The following is a 20278-nucleotide window of genomic DNA, read 5'->3' as shown; positions in this document are numbered from 1 at the left end:
AGGCACACTCCTAAGACAAATGCCTACTTTAAAGGAGATGGTCGCTTGAAACCAAACTGAAGTAACTTAAACCCCATTTCGAGACCGAGGAGCCTACTCAGCAAGTAGAGCACTTGCTGGGAAAGTGTGGAGACAAAGCAGTCTCATTCGAGCCTCGGAGAGACACCCCACCCCCATGGAAAGAAAACCCCAGACCCCCTGTGGAGAACTGGTGGTGTGACAGCCCTCCAGTGATCTCAATATAGGAGACAGGAGATTCCCTGAGGCAAACTAGCTAGCCACGCTAGCCAAAAGGGACAAGTTCTAGTTAAGCAAGGGATCCAGCCTCAAACAGAAGGCATAGGGTAAGAGAGGAAGACACCTACCTGTTAACCTCAGGTTTCAACACGCACAGGTACCCGACAGTGTATAGAAAACACATACACACACACACACACACACACACACACACACACACACACACACACACACACACAAGCAATTTTTTTTTTATTAATTTTATGGTCAACTTCATATTGTTCTGCAGAATCTCTTTAATGATCTTTCTTTCTCTTCCTTTCTTTCTCTTCCTTCCTCCCTCCCTCTCTCTCTATCTCTCTCTCTCCCTCTCTTTCTCTCTCTCTCTCTCTCTTTCTTTCTCTTCATCATTGTCCCATTTGGAAAACTTTTGCTTGTTTTACTTGTTCTAATGTGCTTTACCACTGAGCAGGAGTCCCAGCCCTTCCTGTCACCAAATCCTGTAGCTCCCCCCCCCCCCCATCACATTCTTGTTACAACTGCCAGATCTTGATCTTAGCGGGGTAAAATAAATATCATCTGCTAACTGGCCCTGGGCTTTGAGTTGCCCTGAACTAGCATCTAAAGGGACCCAGGCAGCATTTGCCACTGGCGGTGAGCAGCGCTGACAAGAAGATGCTTACAGGAAAGGTTTAACTGAAGGACCTTACCTTGAAGGACCAGGCCTTCCCCCTTGATGGTGTAGACAAAGGAGGTGAGGGGAGCCACAGGGGACTTGGCGATGAGAATCTGCAGAGAGAGCATATTTCCAGAGTTAGACAAAAGTTCATGAGCTTCTATTCACTCCCCTTCTACTTTGACAGCACAAGACCATAATGCATCGAATTTATTATTAAAAATGTTTTAGAAAACCAGGCAGTGGTGCTGCCCACCTTTAATCCCAGCTCTGGGGAGGCAGAGACAGGCAGAGCTCTTTGAGTTCAAGGTCAGCCTGGTTTACAGAGTGCGTTCTGGGACAACAGGGCTATGTAGAGAGATTCTGTCTCAAAACAAACAAACAAAAAAATTGTTTTTGGAACCAAATGTTCAAATGAGTCTTAATCACCTCAAAGTGGTCACCTAGAAAGCCATTTATTTCAAAGATTATGTTATTAAATGCTATGTTCTTAAACAAATTCTTCCAGAAATAGGATTATCTTATGTGATGTGTTCAATGATAAACCTACCCTGATTATCTAATTTTACCCATAACTTAGCTATCAAAAAAAAAAATCGGGGTTGGGGATTTAGCTCAGTGGTAGAGCGCTTGCCTAGGAAGCGCAAGGCCCTGGGTTCAGTCCCCAGCTCCGGGGGGGTGGGGGGGGAAGAACCAAAAAAAAAAAAAATCAAAGCTACCCTTAAAATAATTACTATTTGAAAAATGCTCAAAATAAATCTCTGGGGGAAACAACAGTAAGCTTTTTCCCTGGCCTCACTCCTTACCGAGTGTATTTCTGCCTTTTATCACGTGAGTGATGGGATTTTCTCTAGCTGAAGGCATGGTGCACTTTTGTTGGCTTTTGACTATGGGTTTGTCTACGTGGTTTCTTTTGGCTTAGGCCAGTTCCCAGCCTAGGCCTCGAGTATTTCCATCTGTTCTCTTACACTCCTGTCACAGCCAGAGGAAAACAGATTCAAGCTAGTCAGGGGAGTCAGAGGTGCCTGGGACAGAACTAGCCACTCAGGTCCAGCTGCAGGAGACCCACATGGGTGAGAGGCCAATATTGCTGTGTGCCTCTGAGTGTTTGATGGTGTTGTTGTGAAGCATTCTTACACACAGGTGACACACGTGCCAGCAAAAACGAAATGTTTGAAGGGTTTGGAACAACGACATTCTCCTAAGACAAATGTCTCCTCTAAAGAAGGTGTGTTCAGTAAAAATGATTTATGTAGGATAATTTTTCAGAGTATATATGCATGCATATATACATATGTATATGTGTGTGTGAGAAGAGCGTATGTATCTAGAAGGATCTATATCAAGTGCTTATCAATGGGTATGTGAATAGATAATCTGAAACACAAAATAATAAGCCTGTATCTATTTGGAATAAAATAAAAATTCTAGACTTTGATGACCTGAGTTTGATCCTCAAGACCCAGATTGTAAGTGGAAAGGAAAGAAACTTTTATAAGTTACCTCTGCCCTCTACATGAATGTTCCAGCATGTACGTGCACACAGACACAGACACAGACACAGACACAGACACAGACACAGACACACACACACACACATACACACACACACACACACACACGCAAATGTAAAAAAATAGTTTCATTAAAAAGCCTAGAAAATAATTGGTGGATTATTTTATTATAATATTTCTACTAAACTGATATGAAACATATCCTGTTTCATAAGTAAAAATGTCTGCAATAAGTGACAGTTTGTCGCAGAATCACCTTGGTAGTCAAAGGAATTAAAAGATCCCAAACCATAAAAAAGCTTACACACATATATCTCAATTTAGCATCTACAGATGAATTGAGAATCAATTACATAAAAAGATCACAAGTTTTTGTGACAGGGTTTGGATCTCAACCTTTAGTTAGGCACCTGGGCAGGTCCCACTGGCTTCTCTCATTTGGTTATTCCCCTTTTTCTTTCTAGTAAACAACTTGCAGTTGTCTACATTTCTTTGCCCTTTTTTTTTTTTGCAACTAAATGTGGCCATGTGTGCAAGCTTTGATGCACTGAACACAAATAGAAATGACAGGTAAAGCTTCGACTCATGTTTTCATAAGAAGCTGAATGCCCAGGTCTCTTCCTGTCCTCCTTCCCAAGAGCAGGAACATGTTCCAACCACACAGACACTGCTGCTGCTGCTGCTGAAGCCATGCATGAGAAAGGTGGTCTGGGAGAGCATCAGTGCCTACCGCCAGGTCACCCGACCTCTTAGGACAGAACTACCTGTCTCAGCCTCTGTGTTTCAAGTGGAAAATAAGTAAGGGGGACTCAGCCCATCACGCATGCTTCCCAAACACCCTTTTTCCACCAAGAAACAATACACTTCGCTTTAGTCTTTAATTGAATCTTGATCATTTTTATAGCTGCTCTAAAGTTACTTGATGCACTAGCTCATCGAGCTAAGAGCCAACGTCAAAGGCATCTCGAGAATCTGAAAGTTGAGGCGGTTCATTTCCTGATGGGCATAGTTTGGGGATGGCTCATGTGAATTTTAAGGATGTTCTTTCAGTGGGTGTGTGTTCCAAACTGTAATATAATCACTTGCAGGCCCAGGAACATGTAGATTCCTATTTGGTAGATTTTGAGAGGAGCCTGAGAAGTCTAGATGTGCTTCTCACAGGCTTCCACTAATCATGCATGAGAGGCCTGACTCTGAAAAGTCTGGAATGGGAAGGCAGGAGATGAGAGGCCTGGGGCCAGTCAGGAGCTGCTGGGGTAAATCTGGGATGACACCAAAATGGACCTATATCCAAAGAAAAGAAAACAAATAAAACCCCAAATCTAGGATCATCTTTTATTTGTTTGTGTGGCTTGGTTTCTTGAGGCAGGATTTCTCAGTGTAGTCCTGGTTGTCCTAGAACTCGTTCTGGAGACCAGGCTGATCTCAAACTCAGAGATCTGCCTGCCTCTGCCTCCCGGGTGTTGGGGTTAAAGATGTTTGCTATCACACCCAGCAAATCTAGGATCTTTATTGTCTGTGTGTAGCAACAAGAAGCAAAGGCCAAAGAATATGATCAAATATCAATGCATAAGGTATCACATTCTGAGTGTTATATTATTATTTTTATAGACTACAGAAGTTGAGAATTAGATAAAATATAATATTCTAATACTTGATGGAGCAGTGCCTTTGAATCTAAGCTGTCTCCTGATGCCGGGTGCACCCCACAATAAGGTTCTGAGCCTCAGCTAAGGGACGTTGTATCCAGAAGGACTTCTTGAAAATAGTCACAGGGTTTGGAGAGGTCACGGATTAAGATGTGTGCAGTTAGTGAGAGGCAGTGAGATAACCATGTCAGGTGGAGCCCATTGCCTTTCAGACTGATAGGTGAGAGGGGTATCTCCAACATGAGGTATTTAATTGTAGCAAAAAATGTGATCAACCTTCTTGGTATCCTACTGGATAAAGTGAGGACGAGTAAGGCTGGATGCTGGTAGCATTAAGTGGGTTTGCGAGTGATCAAACGGTCCTTAGCAACCTATGAGGGGCAGCAACCTTGAGCAGGTGCCCCCGAATCTAACCTTGGCCTTGTCACATTCAGCATTTTTACGGAGGCAAGTGAAGATGTTGCTGTACCCATACCCTAAAACAAACATGGAGCCCAATAGGGAAGAAAGTGACCAAAAACCACTCTGTCTCAACACACCTTACATTCTAAAGGAGGCAAAAGGTAATGCTGAATGGCTGTGGTGTGCTAGGCAGTTGTGTGTCTATGAAGGGGAGCAGAAAAGAGCATAGAGGGGCTGGGGATTTAGCTCAGTGGTAGAGCGCTTACCTAGGAAGCGCAAGGCCCTGGGTTCGGTCCCCAGCTCCGAAAAAAAGTACCAAAAAAAAAAAAAAAAAAAGAAAAGAGCATAGAACAGATATTGTGGTTGATTAGGGAAGTGCTTGGTTTTAAATAGAGGGGTGGAGGTCACTGAAAAGGGCTGAGGATTATGTGACTAACACACCCAAGGGAAGTTGATTTGAGGAGGTAACAGAAGAGAAACATAGGGGCTGGAGAGATGGCTCAGTGGTTAAGATCACTGACTGCTCTTCCAGAGGTCCTGAGTCAAGTTCCCAGCAACCACATGGTGGCTTACAACCATCTATGATGGGATCTGATGCCCTCTTCTGGTGTGTCTGAAGACAGCTACAGTGTACTCATATATATACATATACAATGAGTAAATAAGGCTTTAAAACAGACGAAGAAGAAGAAGAAAAAGAAGAAGATGACAAAGGGGAGTTTGTACATTAACCAGGCAACTGTGATAATCAAATGAATCTCAATTTGGCTAAAACGTTGAGACAAATCTTATGTTTATTTTAGCGGAAGGTCAAAGGTTTATATATTAAGAGGTAACCAGAAAATCGCATATCTTGGAGAGTACAATTTCATTGAAATAAATGTAAGGCCGTCTCTTTGGGAACAGAGTATCCGTTATTGGTGACATGTTAGGAGAAATGAGATTTGGCATTCAGAAAATAGACTAGGAATGTTAGTCAAATGAATCAGCTCTGAGATGTGGCTCAAAAACCTAGTGCGGGCTCAGGTTGTAAGTTCAGCCTCTGCAGGGAGCGGGGGTTGTGTCAGCAAACCGCACTTAATGAATGCAGCATGTTTGGATAGGGGACAAAATCCAAACTCCAAACTGACAAACAGGAGGACACCTAAAGGAGAGCAAACAGAGGTGGTTGAAAGTCCAAAGCACTTCAGATCACAAACACTTCGATGCAGTCCCAAAGGCTGGACGTTGAGGGGAAGTCCACACTGCTTCTGAGTTTTCATAGGTGTGTCTCACAAAACTAGTTGGGGGATATAAAAGCCCCATAGCTGTCAATGAAAAGAGTGACAAATGCTGCATGTCTTTGTAAATACGCAAAGACTCTTCTCTCCTGAAACATGACCCAGTAGCCTATACCTTTGCACCCCTTTGCCATTCAAACTAAAAGCTAGCTCCTGCATATACGTGTGTGTATGTGTAGCATATAGGGGGAGTGTGGGGCCCGAGATAGACTTTGAATGTATTTCAGTATTGCTCTCAACCATATTTTTCGAGACAGGTTTTCCAATTAAACCTGGCGCTCACTATTATGGCTCTACTGGCTGGTCATCAGGCCTCCAGCATCCTCCTATCTCTGCACCCTGCCTCAGAACTAGAGTTACAGGCACATACTGCCATGCCTGGTTTTCTACATGGCTACTTGGGACCTGAACTCAGGTAGCCACGTTTCTATAGCAAGTACTTTACCCACTGAGCCACTCCCCAGGGTAAACCACCCTTGGAAGCAAACGGCCTCACAGCTGGTGACTTGGGCTCTTCTGCTTCAGATGTTCAGTGGCCTCTCATGGTTGGAGTGTTCTAGTGTGTACATGTGGGCGGTCATCCAGAGTCCCTGTATCTTTTCCAGCACATAGGCCTGCAAGGAGGCCTGGGGACTAGGAAAACCCTGAGTCCTTTGTGGGGAAAAAAAGAAGTGGGCTCTGCCTCTGAGGGTTCCAAAGTCTCCATTTGTAATACCGAATGGTAAGCCCCAATTGGACAGATGTAGATCAGTCCACTTCTCTTGGGGGTGAAAAAACCAGCCAAGGAAAAGACAAGATAGCAAATACACCCCACAGTAAGGTTATTGCATGATTCAAGGCGGGGGTAAAGGGTGGGGGGCTGGCTAGGGCATCTGTGCAGTGACCTCACGGTTTGTGGCTTCCACACTGGCACTGCCTTTCATCTCTGAATGCCCAAGCCTTTCAGCCTGGGTGCAAATGCTGTCTCTTCCAGAAACTAGTATTCTCTCCCCAGCCTAGGGCCATCTCTCCCTAACCCATCACGCTGTCTCTGCAGCTCTCTGAGAATGAAATCGGTTTTATTACTGTTCTTTAACACACACACACACACACACACACACACACACACACACACACACACACACACACAATATTATTTTATTTTATGTGTATGGGTATCTTGCCTGCTTGTATGTCTGTGTCGTGTGATGTGCTTGGCACTTGCACAGCCCAGAAGAGGGTGTTGGGTTCCTTGGTACTGGAGTTATAAGCTTCTGTGTGGGTGATGGGAACTAAACTTGGTTCCTCTGGAAGAACAGCTATTGCCATCTCTCCAGTCCTCATTGCTGTACGATAGCATGAATATAGGCAAGGAATCTACTGTATTTGGTGGCAGCCATCATCGCCAACAGCTGCTTTTGGCTCCCACGCCTTTTAGAATGCTCTTGATAGAAAACAAGTTCCTCTCTGGAGCAAAAGGTGGAATGAATAAATGTATAAAGTGGCGACCCACCAGAGCTCCACTGATTTGTATCTATTTTTAAAATTTATCTGTAGTTTCTCTCCCAGTTAGGGGACTTAGAAAATGCCATAGAAAAGAGCAGGCTACCTCCCCAAGCTCTGACAAGAGACTTAGCTTGGTCAGGACCCAAAGTCAAGCCATTGGTTCCAGCTTGCTATAGCATCATGTGTTTTTCCTGCCCTGATCCTACTTCTATAAGGCTTAAAAGTGGAAAAGGAGTCATAGAACAGAAAGTGCTGGGCACAGGAGTCCTTCTCCAGGATGAGGACGCCTTCCAGGAATAGTGCCTGTGCCCTGCTGTTATGATACAGGTATTCTATCATTCTATTGTCTGGAGCAGCCCAGCCTGGTCCTCTTCCATGGTTGGCCAGGGCAGACAATGGGGAGGGGGATCTTGGGGTGTTGAGTAAAGGCTATTCTGGAGGGTGCTTTTGGAAAGATTTGGTCCTGGCAGGCTCTGTTAGTTCCTGCAATACAGCCCAGGCTCAGGAAACAGTGAGTTTTGTCTTTGTGGCCTAGGAAAGCAAGTTTGAATAGGCAGCCATGTGGGGAGGCAGCCTGGCACCAGCTCTCCCACTTTCTCTTCCACAAGCCCATGCCCGGAAGGCTCCTTTTAACCCTGGTGATGAGCACCTTCCTCATTTCTCTTCTTCCTCTTCCCGCCCACATCCTAGAGCTCACAGTGGTTGAGGGTGAGGGCCGGGTAAAGGGCTTGGCAGAGTCAAAGTGTGCAGAAAACCTTTTCTTCCCTGAGGAGCAGGTGCTTGGCTTTCTGCTCTCAGCTGAGGAAACAGTGGCCAAGAAACAGCTGAGAGACAGCTCAGAAGTGACACCTTGCACACCCACCCACGTTTTCCTGTCCTCGCTTTTCAATTCTTTCTCAGTCTTTCCGTTGATCAGCAAGATTCTGTGGTTGTTGATGACTAGAGCCGGGATGTGCTTGCAGGACACGTCTGAGCCTTTCATCTGTATGCACGATCCTACTAGGGAGCTCGGGAGAAACCTGTGGACTCTGAAATGTCTTTCAATGAGGATTCTATTATCTCATTTCATCTGTAGTCTGGGCTAACAAAACCCATTGCTAAATGAAACACATCTTTCCTCTAGCTCTGCCAAGTGACTGTGACAATCTTACATGCCAGGCTTTTGCCTCCTTGTTGAAGACTTAGAAAAAGATTCCCTCAAATGCTTGGAAGCCCAGGAAGAAAGCTGCTTGGCTTGGCATTGAGTAATCCAAGAGGTGAATAACCTCATGGCTTGCCCCTTCCCCAGGTTGAGCGGAGTCCTCCAAGCTAAGGACAGGAGGTCCGGAAATGCTTCAGACAGGAAGGTCTGTGTCTGCAAGGAGGCCGTAAGTTGAGGGGTTCCGAAGTACACCCAGAGGTTCTCATAGGAATTCCCTGTCATTGTGTTGAAGGAACTACAGGAAAGGCGCCGGGCAGCTGTTGTGTGTATCTAGATCTGACCCTGATTAGAACCTGCTTCATCACTAGGAAAACCACTCTCCGTGAAATACAGAAGCTTTGGCAACAATGCCACAGCCATGAGAGAAGAGCCAGCGAAGACTTCAATGGCATCTAAGTCGTCTTTTCAAAACAGAGGGGCTCGGGTTCAGGCAGAGTGGACATGGCAGGGTGGAAAGTAGACCGTACCTCGGCGAGCGTGGAATTATTACTTTATCTCCGTTTGGCAGCTTCTCCCACGACATTTAGTCACAGAGAGTAAGCTGGCCCAAATTGCAACAAAATAGTGATTTCCTAGGTTTTAGGATGAACCCCCTAGAAGGTCTGCACCCAAGGCTGTGAGTTCACATTGTGCCACAGAATACTATTACTTTCTTTGATAGCACCTCTCTAGTGCCGTTTCCAAAATGTTTTCTTATAACATAGGATTATGAAAGTATTATCTAGAAGAGAATATATTCCTTAAAGAAAACAGTTTCCTCAGGTCAATGGGATGCTAGCTGAGTGAATTATAAGGCAGGATCAGAGTGAGATTTTTCTCACTGCTTTCTCATCATTATTTCATTATTAGAAATTTCAAATACACAGTAAAATGGAGAACATTTATAATGAATATCTACGAACCAATCATCTTTCTTTATAATTAGCATTTTTATAGTTACATCCTAGTTACCTATCAACTCACCTGCATTTGTTACCTGTCAAAATAAATTGCAAACGTTAGGTCATTTTTGCCTAAGTACGTTCACATGCATATAACTGTTATAAGATTACGGTTTGCTCATGTATCTTATCAGTCATGCTGGTTTTTATTTAATGTTCATCAATGTATATAATATACATATAGTGTACTATATGTATATAATAGAATTGGAGAAAATATGATGAATATACATGTGTTCATATATAAACTTAATCAGTAAAGCTGGTCACTAATCTTTCAATATGAACTTTTATTCAGATACACTGTACATGGAATGAACTTATTGTTCATTGCATTGAATCTAGAGATTTTCCTTTGAATACCACTTTAACTATGTCATGCAGGCTTTGGAAATAGAATAGTATATATTCTATTTCAATTGCCACAATTTTCTATCCTGATTGATTCTTTGCTTTGTTTATTTCAAAGTACCCAATTCAGAATTTTCAAAATTTCTGCCTGTCATTTGTTGCTAACTCCATTCCACCACAACTGGAGAAGTTTGTCAGATTTCAGCTCTCTTAGATGTGTTGAGACTCGTATGAGGGTGCTCCACTCAGACAAGAGTGCATGTGCTCCCGCAGGAAGTGCTTTACAGACAGCGGCTGAGCACACTGAGAGGTTCACAGCACTCTTCAAATCTGCATCTTTGATGAAACGCTGCTCCACTGATGAATCCATAATTGAAAATGGGATATAGAAGTCTCCTAATGTTACTGCTGAATTATCTATAGGTGTCTTCTCCCTTTGAATTTGTTCTTGTTTCAATTATTATTTTGGGGTTCAGTTTTTAGATGTACATATGTTTATAATAGTTAAGTGTTCCTGATGGAGGGACTTTTTCTTAATTAAAAAATGTTTCATACAATATATTTGATTATATTTTCTTCTCCATCAGTTTCCCCCAAGCTCTCTCCCACCTCCCTATCTACTCAACTCTATATTCTTTCTCTTAAAAAAAAATACAAAAACCAAAAACCATGGAATTTTGTGTTGGCCAAATACCCTTGAACATGGGGCCTACCCTGAAGTTGGTTGTTAAACTCAAGACAGCACTGGCAAAAACTGATTTTCTCTTTGCCTCTGGGTATCAATTGTAAATATCTTATTGGTTAGGGGGATACCCTGTACCTTTTTCCCCTTTAGGCCAGGTGTGTGTGGTGGTTCGTGCCTTTGATAAACAGAAGATTCATGAATTTAAGATAAGCCTGGACTGTATAGTGAGACCCTGTCTCAAACATTAACAACTACAGGTCCATTTTTGTTCCTGGTAGCAATTTGTTTGTCTTCAAGTTTATTTTCTATGATTTTTCACATGGTTTTCTTTCTCTCTTTAAAATTTTTTATTTTTGAAGTATATAGTATATGTGTATATAAAGTGTATATAATTTTTTTTCTTTTTTTTTTTTTGAGCTGGGGATCGAACCCAGGGCCTTGCGCTGCTAGGCAAGCACTCTACCACTGAGCTAAATCCCCACCCCAAGTGTATATAATTTTTAATCTTTGAATTTTCAACCTACTTGTGACTGTCTCTAGGCGGTCACACTTTAGAGTCAAAGACACAGATAGGCTGGAAGTACAACTCACTTCAACTTACAAGTAAGTATGAACTGTTTCATCGTCATTTCAATCTGGGGATTGCACTTTGTTACAATATTTCCCGGAGCAGACAGTTTCAAGTAAGCAAGAATCACTCTATTTCTCTCCCTTATAGCAGGTGAACAAAACTGACCAAATAAACAAGACACTGGGAAAACAAGAGCACCAGTCAGCTGCCCACACTGAGCTCTCTGGATGTCCAGTTAGGCAGGTCTTCCCTTCCAGATCCTCCACAGGCCTACAGGAAGCAGCATTTGGTCCTCCGGTCCAGGCTTGCTAGAAAACACAACCAAGGCGAGGCAGCTCTGGCCGTTAAGGGTCACAGAGGAAAGCTGTGGTTGTGTGAGTATTATAGTAAAACGATGCCAGGACTCAGAGGGTGTGTCTTGAGTTCTGAAGCACACATCCCTATTACATCATGCTTGGGCCACTTGGGACATTCTTTAGTCTCACAGGAATTGATTCAAGGAAGGCAACATGTTTCTGTGTAAAGAGGCTGAGATCTGGGCCTGACACATCCAAGAACAGCTGGTCAAATGGGACTGGCTTGTGTAATGTACCGCATTCCTGGCTGTGCTGTGATGGGTGGAGGACCAATGCTGCGTCTTCAGATTAATTCTTATTAACACAGTAATCTTATTATTTCCCTAAAGCCCTCCTCCAGTGAAGAAAAGGTCAAAGGAAAATAGAGTTCAGAGGGACACACACACACACACAGAGAGAGAGAGAGAGAGAGAGAGAGAGAGAGAGAGAGAGAGAACCAACTCTTTCTCTATAAAGGACAGCTAGAACTTTATTCCAACGTAGTCAGTGTGTAACCAGTAACGCATCTGTTTAGATTTTTGTATTTTCAATATTTTAAATAAGATTGTGTTCAAATCTCATAGTATATACAAGTACAGGGAGACTTGTTCATGAAGTATTATGGAAAACTCACAGTACCTTTTACCCACAGAACTAGGCGCCCATGCTGAAACAATTCAAGAAAGCAGGGCTCTGCATGAGAAAACCTTTGAAAAGAACTCAGAAGAGCTCAACAGGACAAGACCAGACACAGAGTTGATCACACTGGGAGCCCACCAGACTGCCATCTGAACACTGGAACTCTTGGCAGACTTTGGATAATGGTAGTGGTGACAGGTAATGTTTACACGCTCTTCCTGTGTGTCCAGGACTGAGGTGTGCAACCCTTATGTCACTCTTAGCAGGGAAGTAGTATTATCCTCATTTTACTAATGAGGAAATCGGCTTAGGTTGAACAAGGTTACTGATCAACAAGAGGGAAAAATTGGCTCTCCATGCCTAGGACATTTATTTATAGACCCCACCAGCCACTCTGGAGATCTGACTACTTGAGGGGTGCTAGATGTGTCTAGTCAAAATCTTCCCTACCCCACAGTTTCTGATGTCAGCACTTTTCATTAGAATACTATGTTTGGATTTAAGCTGTGCATATGGGTTTCCCACCTTGATTCACAGGTACCACTAGCAAAGCATGTTTTCTTGAGTCAGTTACTAGATTCCCTTGCCTGGAACATATAGCTTTGAACTTGAGGATTAAGATATACTGAGTGGTGGTGGTAGTGTACACCTTTGATTCCAGCACTCAGGAGACAGTAGAAGGCAGATCTCTGAGTTTGAGGCTAGCCTGGTCTAGAAACTGAGTTCCAGGACAGACAGAGCTACACAGAGAAACTCTATCTTGAAAACCAAAAATACATAATACATAATACATAATACATACATACATACATACATACATACATACATACATAGATACATACAAGGCTGGGAAGTGTAGAAAGGTCTTTTGTGGGGTTCTGCAGTTTGTGATTCCACTCTCAGGAGTCATGGGAAGGGTTAAAGTCCTCCTATTGTGTCATCACATTAGGGGCCTTCTACAAAATCATAATTGCAAAGGCTTTTCTACAGCTATTGTTGACTTGATGATACTATAGGAACACACACACACACACACACACACACACACACACACACACACACACACCTTTTTATTGAAACGGCTTTAGGTCTTTGCACTCATATAAATAGTATATGTTCACAAAAAGGGAGCCAAGCAATAGAAAGAGTTGGGAGAACAGAGCAAACCAGCCCCTTCTCAGCAAATCTCTGAGGAAAACTTCATGTCTGAAACGGAAGAACTACGTGGTATGCACTGCCTCTTGAGCTCCTTGGAGTAAGGGATGGTCCAGAGGATGTAAAGGGCCTTGAGGGCAGGGAATGTCTTTCTGAGGTCAGTTTCAGTTCATGATCCCTCTGGTCCTATCTTTCCAGGCAAGGAACCTACCTCTTGGAATGGCATACATCATAACAACCTAGGACTTGGCTGAAAAGATGAGGCCAGCAGGGTAAAAAGCCCCTCTTTGTTCCCTAGAGCCTTTATCTTAAATAACCCAACTTCTTCTCTTTCCCAATCAATAATTATGTTTTAGAAGTGAATCAGAGATCTGCCCAATTGCTATGGGACAAAACTATCCAAAGCAAGAGTCTGCAGGGATCCTCCTTGATGCTCAGGAAGAATCGCTAATAGGAGAAAGGGTGAGTAGGTGAAGACAGCCCTGTTGATGCTTCAGACTCCTACGCACAGGTAGGTAGATGGGTCCCTGGGGAACAGTCAGTATTTCTAAGAGGGATAAGAACCCAAAGATGACAATGGAATGTCAACAAAAGCAAAAGCATGGGGCTGGGGATTTAGCTCAGTGGTAGAGCGCTTACCTAGGAAGCGGAAGGCCCTGGGTTCGGTCCCCAGCTCCGAAAAAAAGAACCAAAAAAAAAAAAAAAAAAAGCAAAAGCATGCTGGGAAATCAGTCTTCTTGAGGATCGACTGTGCTGGCAATCAGTCTTCTTGAGGATCGACTGTGCTGGCAATCAGTCTTCTTGAGGATCGACTGTGCTGGCAATCAGTCTTCTTGAGGATCGACTGTGCTGGCAATCAGTCTTCTTGAGGATCGACTGTGCTGAAAATCAGTCTTCTTGAGGATCGACTGTGCTGGCAATCAGTCTTCTTGAGGATCGACTGTGCTGGCAATCAGTCTTCTTGAGGATCGACTGTGCTGGCAATCAGTCTTCTTGAGGATCGACTGTGCTGGAAATCAGTCTTCTTGAGGATCGACTGTGCTGGAAATCAGTCTTCTTGAGGATCGACTGTGCTGAAAATCAGTCTTCTTGAGGATCGACTGTGCTGAAAATCAGTCTTCTTGAGGATCGACTGTGCTGGAAATCAGTCTTCTTGAGGATCGACTGTGCTGGAAATCAGTCTTCTTGAGGATCGACTGTGCTGGAAATCAGTCTTCTTGAGGATCGACTGTGCTGGAAATCAGTCTTCTTGAGGATCGACTGTGCAATGTCTTTCACCAGCACAGGATGAGGGGTCTTACGTGTGAGCCCGGGGACAGATGGGGGCTGGAGTCAGGGGTGCAAACAGGCTTTAAGCACTTTATTGTTCAGAGTTTGTATTTCTTTGGTCGCTTGTAGTTTCTACATTTAATTTGAATATATGTGTGGTACCGTGAATGTAATAGTGCCATGAATACTCTGGTTGAGAACTCCACTAATGAGCTGCACACTCATTTATTTCTCTTTAAAAAAATCTACTGAATGAAAGAGGCTCAAGTTAAAGTAGGTCCAACTTAGAGACACTTGAAACAGTAAGTATATTTAAAGATTGGTTCAGTTCAAATTGGTTCATAATGCCTGTCATGGAGTCACTGATAAAAGCACAGTAAACTTTTATCCATGTCCTGAGGTGGAAGGGCTTAGATGAAGCAGAGCTGTTTCTGAAGTGAAGCTGTATCACTCCTTTTCTTGTAATACAAATTTTGTTGTCAGTGATGGTACGTATTTCTTACTTGTTTGAGACTGGCTCTCTTGTAGCACAGACTGGCTTCAAATTTAGTGTGTAGATGAGGATGGGTTTGAACTTCTGAGATTATAGGTGTGTACCACCAAGTCTAGTCTATGCAGTGCTGGGGCTTGTATCTACTGCTTCATGTGCACTAGACAAGCTACCTACCTACTCTACTACCTAAGCTAGAACACCAGCCTCGTGATGATGGCAATGACGTTTGGTAATTAAAAACAAAATATTTCATGTTTTCCTGGTATGAGTTTAAAGAACACAGAACTTCATTTTAATGCCACAATGCTTTTGACTGAATGCCTATACAAATATTATTGAATACCATGTTTCTGTGAACAGTGATTAGTAAACACACCACACCACACACGCACACACACACACACACGCATGCACACACGCACGCACGCACACACACACACACGCACGCACGCACGCACGCACGCACGCACACACACACACACACACACACACACACACACTGGGAGAAAATCTACAATAACCAGATTATTTTCAAAACAGGCCATATATCATTATGTACAGTTAGTGCAAACAGAGAAAGCCTGTATTACACATCTGTGGGGAGATTTTTCCTCTTGCTCCATATTATTCTATATCGACTGATTCTTTCCACACACCTCATATACATTAAATTTTGTTTCTCATCTCAGAACACACAAACAAAGCACTCCTCTTCCTTCCTCAGGTAGGGAAAGCCAAGTTGAAGGGAGGGAGAACTCTGCCATATTCGGTCAGTTGTCACGCGGGGATATTTAGTTTGCTCCTGCCAGAGCTTTCCTGTGGAGCAGGCAGACTCTAGCAGAGCACCACTGACAGCTCTCAGGCCCCAATGAAAATACAAGACCTAAAAAGGGCAGACACACTTTGCAATTATATAAACCCACATTTACAAGAAGTATAAGCAATGGTTACTTAGAACTGAATGACTTATTTCATGTTATAGTCATTCAGCAAATATTTATCGAGCACCTCCTATGTCCCAGGTACTGAGCTAGACAGTAGGGAAAACAAAGACGAATATGATGCGCCCTCTGCCCATAAGCAGCCAAAAGGCCCAGCTTTGAAGTAAGCCAGAAGGCCCCGGGAATCCAGAGATGGCTTTAAAGAACACTGGCTTCTTGCTGCCTTGCATAGGGCGAGCAGCAGTCTAGCGATTTAGTGGCTTATATGCCTGTATTTCTGGCCTTTTCAGATTAATGTGAACAACAGATCAAAGATGTCCTGGAAGTGTGTATGGACTGTATATCTAAATAACATTAGGGTCACACAAGCCACAGGCAGAAGGCAAAAGTTGGCGGAGTATCTTGGTTTTTGTTTTTTGCTGTTGTTTGATTTGAGGCAGGCTCCCCTTATGTAGTACTGACTGTCCTGGAACTCTCTCTGTGAACCTGATTGGCCTTAAACTCACAGAGACCAGCCTGCTTCTGCCTTCCACGTGCTGGGATCGAAGGTGTGCAGCACCATGCCCGCATGATCATCATGTTTTTAACATTTCGATGGGCATTGCTGGCTCCCCTGCTGTGACTTTTCACATCTTCAGTAGGCCCTCCCGCTGTGGGCTGACTTATTGCTCCAGCTCCCCTGTCTCCCATGCTGATCACTTCTAAATCTGGCCCTGTGGGTTAAACATGGAGAAGCTGCCTTTACTTGGACAGTTTGCTCTCTCTGAATTCTGAATGTGGTCTGCTAGAGCCCTTCTCTGAAGCTGCACTCCTCCTCAGGCAGGACAGGAGTTCTGCCATCCATTTTAGGAGATCTCGACTCCAGCATAATTTTTGGGCTCTTGCTTGACTGTACGAGGTCAGTCGCTCTAGTTATAATACTGAAATCCTGCCATGTCATCTGGTGAATGGCTGCCACCTCTAAGTCTATAAATGCCTCACTGTAAAGCCCGGCCCTGGAGCGGCCCTACACGATCCAGCAATATTGTGTGTATGTTTGGGGTGACACCCGCACCCGTCCTTCTTTCTCCAGGTCCTGGCATCTGCTGCTGTCTGTCCCCTCCTATGTGGTCCCTCGTCCTCCTGCCCATCACACTGTATTATGGTGAGTGGTTCTGAGACTCAGTTTGGCTAGACTTTTGAACGTGATATTGCATTCGTCTTTGGCTTTTCCATAACCGAGCCTGGTAGATGGCTACAAAGTATCAACTTGCTTATGACCTCATCTCCCAAAGCATTAGTAGTTTCATCTTATTTACTTGATGCTGCTTTTGAGCTGGAAAGACTATTTTACACCCCATCATTCATTGATGATTAAGTGAGACCAACGCAGAAGAGGCTGAATTTCAGCAGTGGAAGCAATGACATCAAGTTTCGTATGTGACAAAGAAGCCATGGTTAGAATGGCTAACTAAAATTCCAGGATGACTTTTGAATTGCTTTTAAGTCAGTATATTTTTTAAAAATTGTCTATTTACTTAAAAAAATGTGTGCGAGTTTTGCTTATAGGGGAACTGCGTCCTTAGTGAGAGCAGCACTCGTTCTTACGTGATGAGCCTTCTCTTCAGCCTCGTAAGTCAGTGTTTTTAATTCACTCTTCACCCAAGCCTTTTCTGAGAGCCAACAAGGCTGCCTGATTTAGGTTTCTGGCTTTCCCCCTCCATACTGTGGTTGGAGAGCAAAGAAAAGGTCAACAGGAAGGCCAGAGAAGAGAAATGCACAAGGGGAGGAGAGGCAAAGAAATGACCCAGTTGAGGGAAAAAAAAAAAAAAAAAAAAGACTCGGGGAATCAGATCTCTGCCTCTGCCTACAGGGAGGACAGGATCAACAATTCAATAATGGCTTCAGATCTGGAGCCGGGGTCAGGCTTGGGGAGCATGGGAACAACCTTCCAAACATGTCTCTCCAGGAAACAGTCTCTCTGTGTCTCTTCTTTTTTATGGATGGACTTCTTTGCCACTCTTAAAGTAGCTTCCTTCCATACTGTGGCAAAGATGTCCCCCAGGAGCTCCATGCTCAGTATCTACCAGCTTAGCCACCCTTGTTCCAGCTAAGTCTTGGGTTTACTTTAATTGGCTTAGTCTGCGCTCACTAATACTGCAAACTAATCTCGGTAGCAGAAGGAACATGATCCTTCTGCTGGTCAGACATGGAGCCACTGGTTCAAGCAGGGCCTGGACACACAGGTTGAAGATTAAAGAAGGGTGTTTCCTTACAGGAGAACCACAGTACAAGCATTAAAGGAAAGGGTGAGCGGTCAAGGGTAAGGCAGATGCCAGGTGCCCGTCTCTCTGGGAGTCTGCCTCCCTTTTCTACCACTCACTAGTTGCTTCTGCCTTAGGACACACCTTCGTTTCCAAGCTTATTTCCCCATTTGTAAGCCATGGGTCATGGTACACACTTGCTAGTGTTACTGAGAAAACCGGCTCATAGTATATTATGGGGATCTTCCATGCCTGGCACAAAATTGGCAGCCATTACTGTTGATGTCACTGTTTCTTGGGGATAGCAGTGGAAAGCACAAAGGCTAGAGTAGAAATGACCAGGAAGAACACTGCTGTGCCCTGATTCTGACCCCAGATGCTCTAGAGTCTGTGCTTGGACAGCATCCTTCTCTCCAGTTCTCGAACCCGATGGCGCTCCACCTTCCTAATGCTATAAGCCTTTCATATGTGCTGTCGTGACCTCCCACCAAAAAATTATTTTTGTTGCGACTTCATAACTGTAACCTAGCTACTGTTAGGAATCGTAATGTAAATATTTTAGGAGACAGAGGTTTGATGAATGGGTCTCGATTCACAGTTGAGACTCGCTGCTCTAAACCATTTACTGCATCTGTCTTTGATAGAGCAGATAGTCCCAGCTTCAGATAAGCCAAGCACCTTCTCTGCACTTGTGTATGAATTGAGGGAAATCATAATTTCAGGTTATTTGAATGATATTGCCTGAAAATGACCAAGGCCTGTGTGGTGGTTTGAATAGGTGTGTGGTCTTATAGGAGGAAGTGTGTCACTGTGGACATGGGCTTTGAGACCTCCCTCCTAACTACATGTGAGTCAGTCTTCTGTTTGCCTTTGGAACAAGATGTAGAACCCTCAGCTCCTCTGGTGTCATTTCTGACTGGATGCTGCCATGCTCCCTGCCACGATAATAATGGACTGAACCTCCGAACCTGTAAGCCTGCCCCAGTTAAATGTTGTCCTTTATAAGAGTTGCCTTGGTCATGGTGTCTCTTCACAGCAATTTAACCCTAACTGAGGCAGCCTATTATAACTTAAAGTGGGTAATTAAGAAGGCTAATTTCAATTATTTTATTATCTGTGGCCTGATGCTACAGACTGAAGTGGGGAGGGATTCAGGAATATCAGTTAACACTTAGACATATTTGTAGAATTAAGTTGGGGAGTAGTAAGAGCCACGGTCGCTAACAATTCTGCCACTGAATTTCTTCATGTATGAGATGGGGGGGAGGGCAGTACTTACCTTACAAGCTGTAAGATGGGTTATCCACCTCACGGTAGTACCTCACAAATGTCTAAATACTCAGTACTCATCAGCTGCTACTGTTAAGCATCATGGTGCCAGAGAATACAAATTTAGTAAGCTTACTGATATGTTTGAAATGAGAGATCCATTCCTTCTGAAGAAAGGGAACTTTGAAGGGATCTACCCGGTCCACTAGGTAGAGCAGTATGTAACTGAAAGAGAACTCTGCAGTCCCTTACCTCTACTTGTCCCTTTGTGGAAGGCCTTGTGTACCATCCTTGGAGGCTACAAGTAAGAGTATGACTGTGGGAACACACCATGCTCGCCTTTGCTATTGCTTCTGAGTTCCAGAAGGAGCTCTTTGCCCAGCTCAGGACTTCATAAACAGCCATGAGAAGAAAAATTAGCCAAAGTTCAATTGCGTATCAAAGAAACCCACAGAGCCAGAGAGCTCTCCCAGGACCCACACAGCTGCTCTGCCTACTGCCAAGCATGGCCCTAATGCATGGATACGCCTGTCAGCCAAGAGCCAAAGCCACAAAGCTCTACCAGCTCAGTTAGCCTTGGCATCCTGATATACCAAGGGATCTATTATTTGTCTCATTGTCAAGAGTAAAGATAGAAATACCAACCCCATCTGTAAACCAGTATACTAAAATCACTACCACTATCCTCCCAAGTTTACCCTACCCCCTACTGTGAGAACAGGCCTATTGCCTTGTGTGATAAAATGGAAAAAAAATGCTAGTTTTCTCCACTGGTTACTTGTGGTCTGATTTCTTTGTGGTCAGCCTTTCCTATGAGCCTGACTTGGCTCGACCAGTTTGTATATCCAAGTGCACATACTTGGATCCCATGCCAGGATCCCATGCCAGGCATGGGTCTATCTCAATTTGTCTCTAAAGGGAAACCATCCTATGGTTCAAGTG

General features: G+C 43.8%; 1 protein-coding gene and 1 long non-coding RNA gene across 17 annotated transcripts in view; one reads left to right on the top strand and one right to left on the bottom strand.

Moving 5' to 3' along the window:
• The window catches only part of Rad51b (RAD51 paralog B), a 536958-nt gene that overhangs the window by 9635 nt on the left and 507045 nt on the right, over nt 1–20278 (bottom strand). For all 13 annotated transcript variants that reach the window (XM_087554290.1, XM_087554282.1, XM_087554280.1 and 10 more), the window contains 1 exon segment: nt 948–1026. In XM_087554290.1, the coding sequence (XP_087410416.1) occupies nt 948–1026 (79 nt within the window).
• Nucleotides 1–20278, top strand: part of LOC134479406 (uncharacterized) — a 34037-nt gene that overhangs the window by 6620 nt on the left and 7139 nt on the right. The window contains exons 1-6 of one of the 4 annotated variants that reach the window (XR_015623160.1): nt 8677–11366; nt 11980–12164; nt 13478–13583; nt 16897–16968; nt 17373–17435; nt 18862–19037. This is a non-coding gene — a long non-coding RNA (uncharacterized LOC134479406). Of the gene's footprint in view, nt 1–8676; nt 11367–11732; nt 12165–13477; nt 13584–16896; nt 16969–17372; nt 17436–18861; nt 19038–20278 lie in introns of those variants that run through there. The other 3 variants (XR_015623158.1, XR_015623161.1, XR_015623159.1) reach the window with 3 other exon arrangements.

This window comes from Rattus norvegicus, chromosome 6 (genome assembly GCF_021556685.1).
Source record: "Rattus norvegicus strain SHRSP/BbbUtx chromosome 6, alternate assembly SHRSP_T2T, whole genome shotgun sequence".
Classification (NCBI taxonomy): Eukaryota; Metazoa; Chordata; class Mammalia; order Rodentia; family Muridae; genus Rattus; species Rattus norvegicus.
This window is presented reverse-complemented; position numbering and strand designations above follow the sequence as displayed.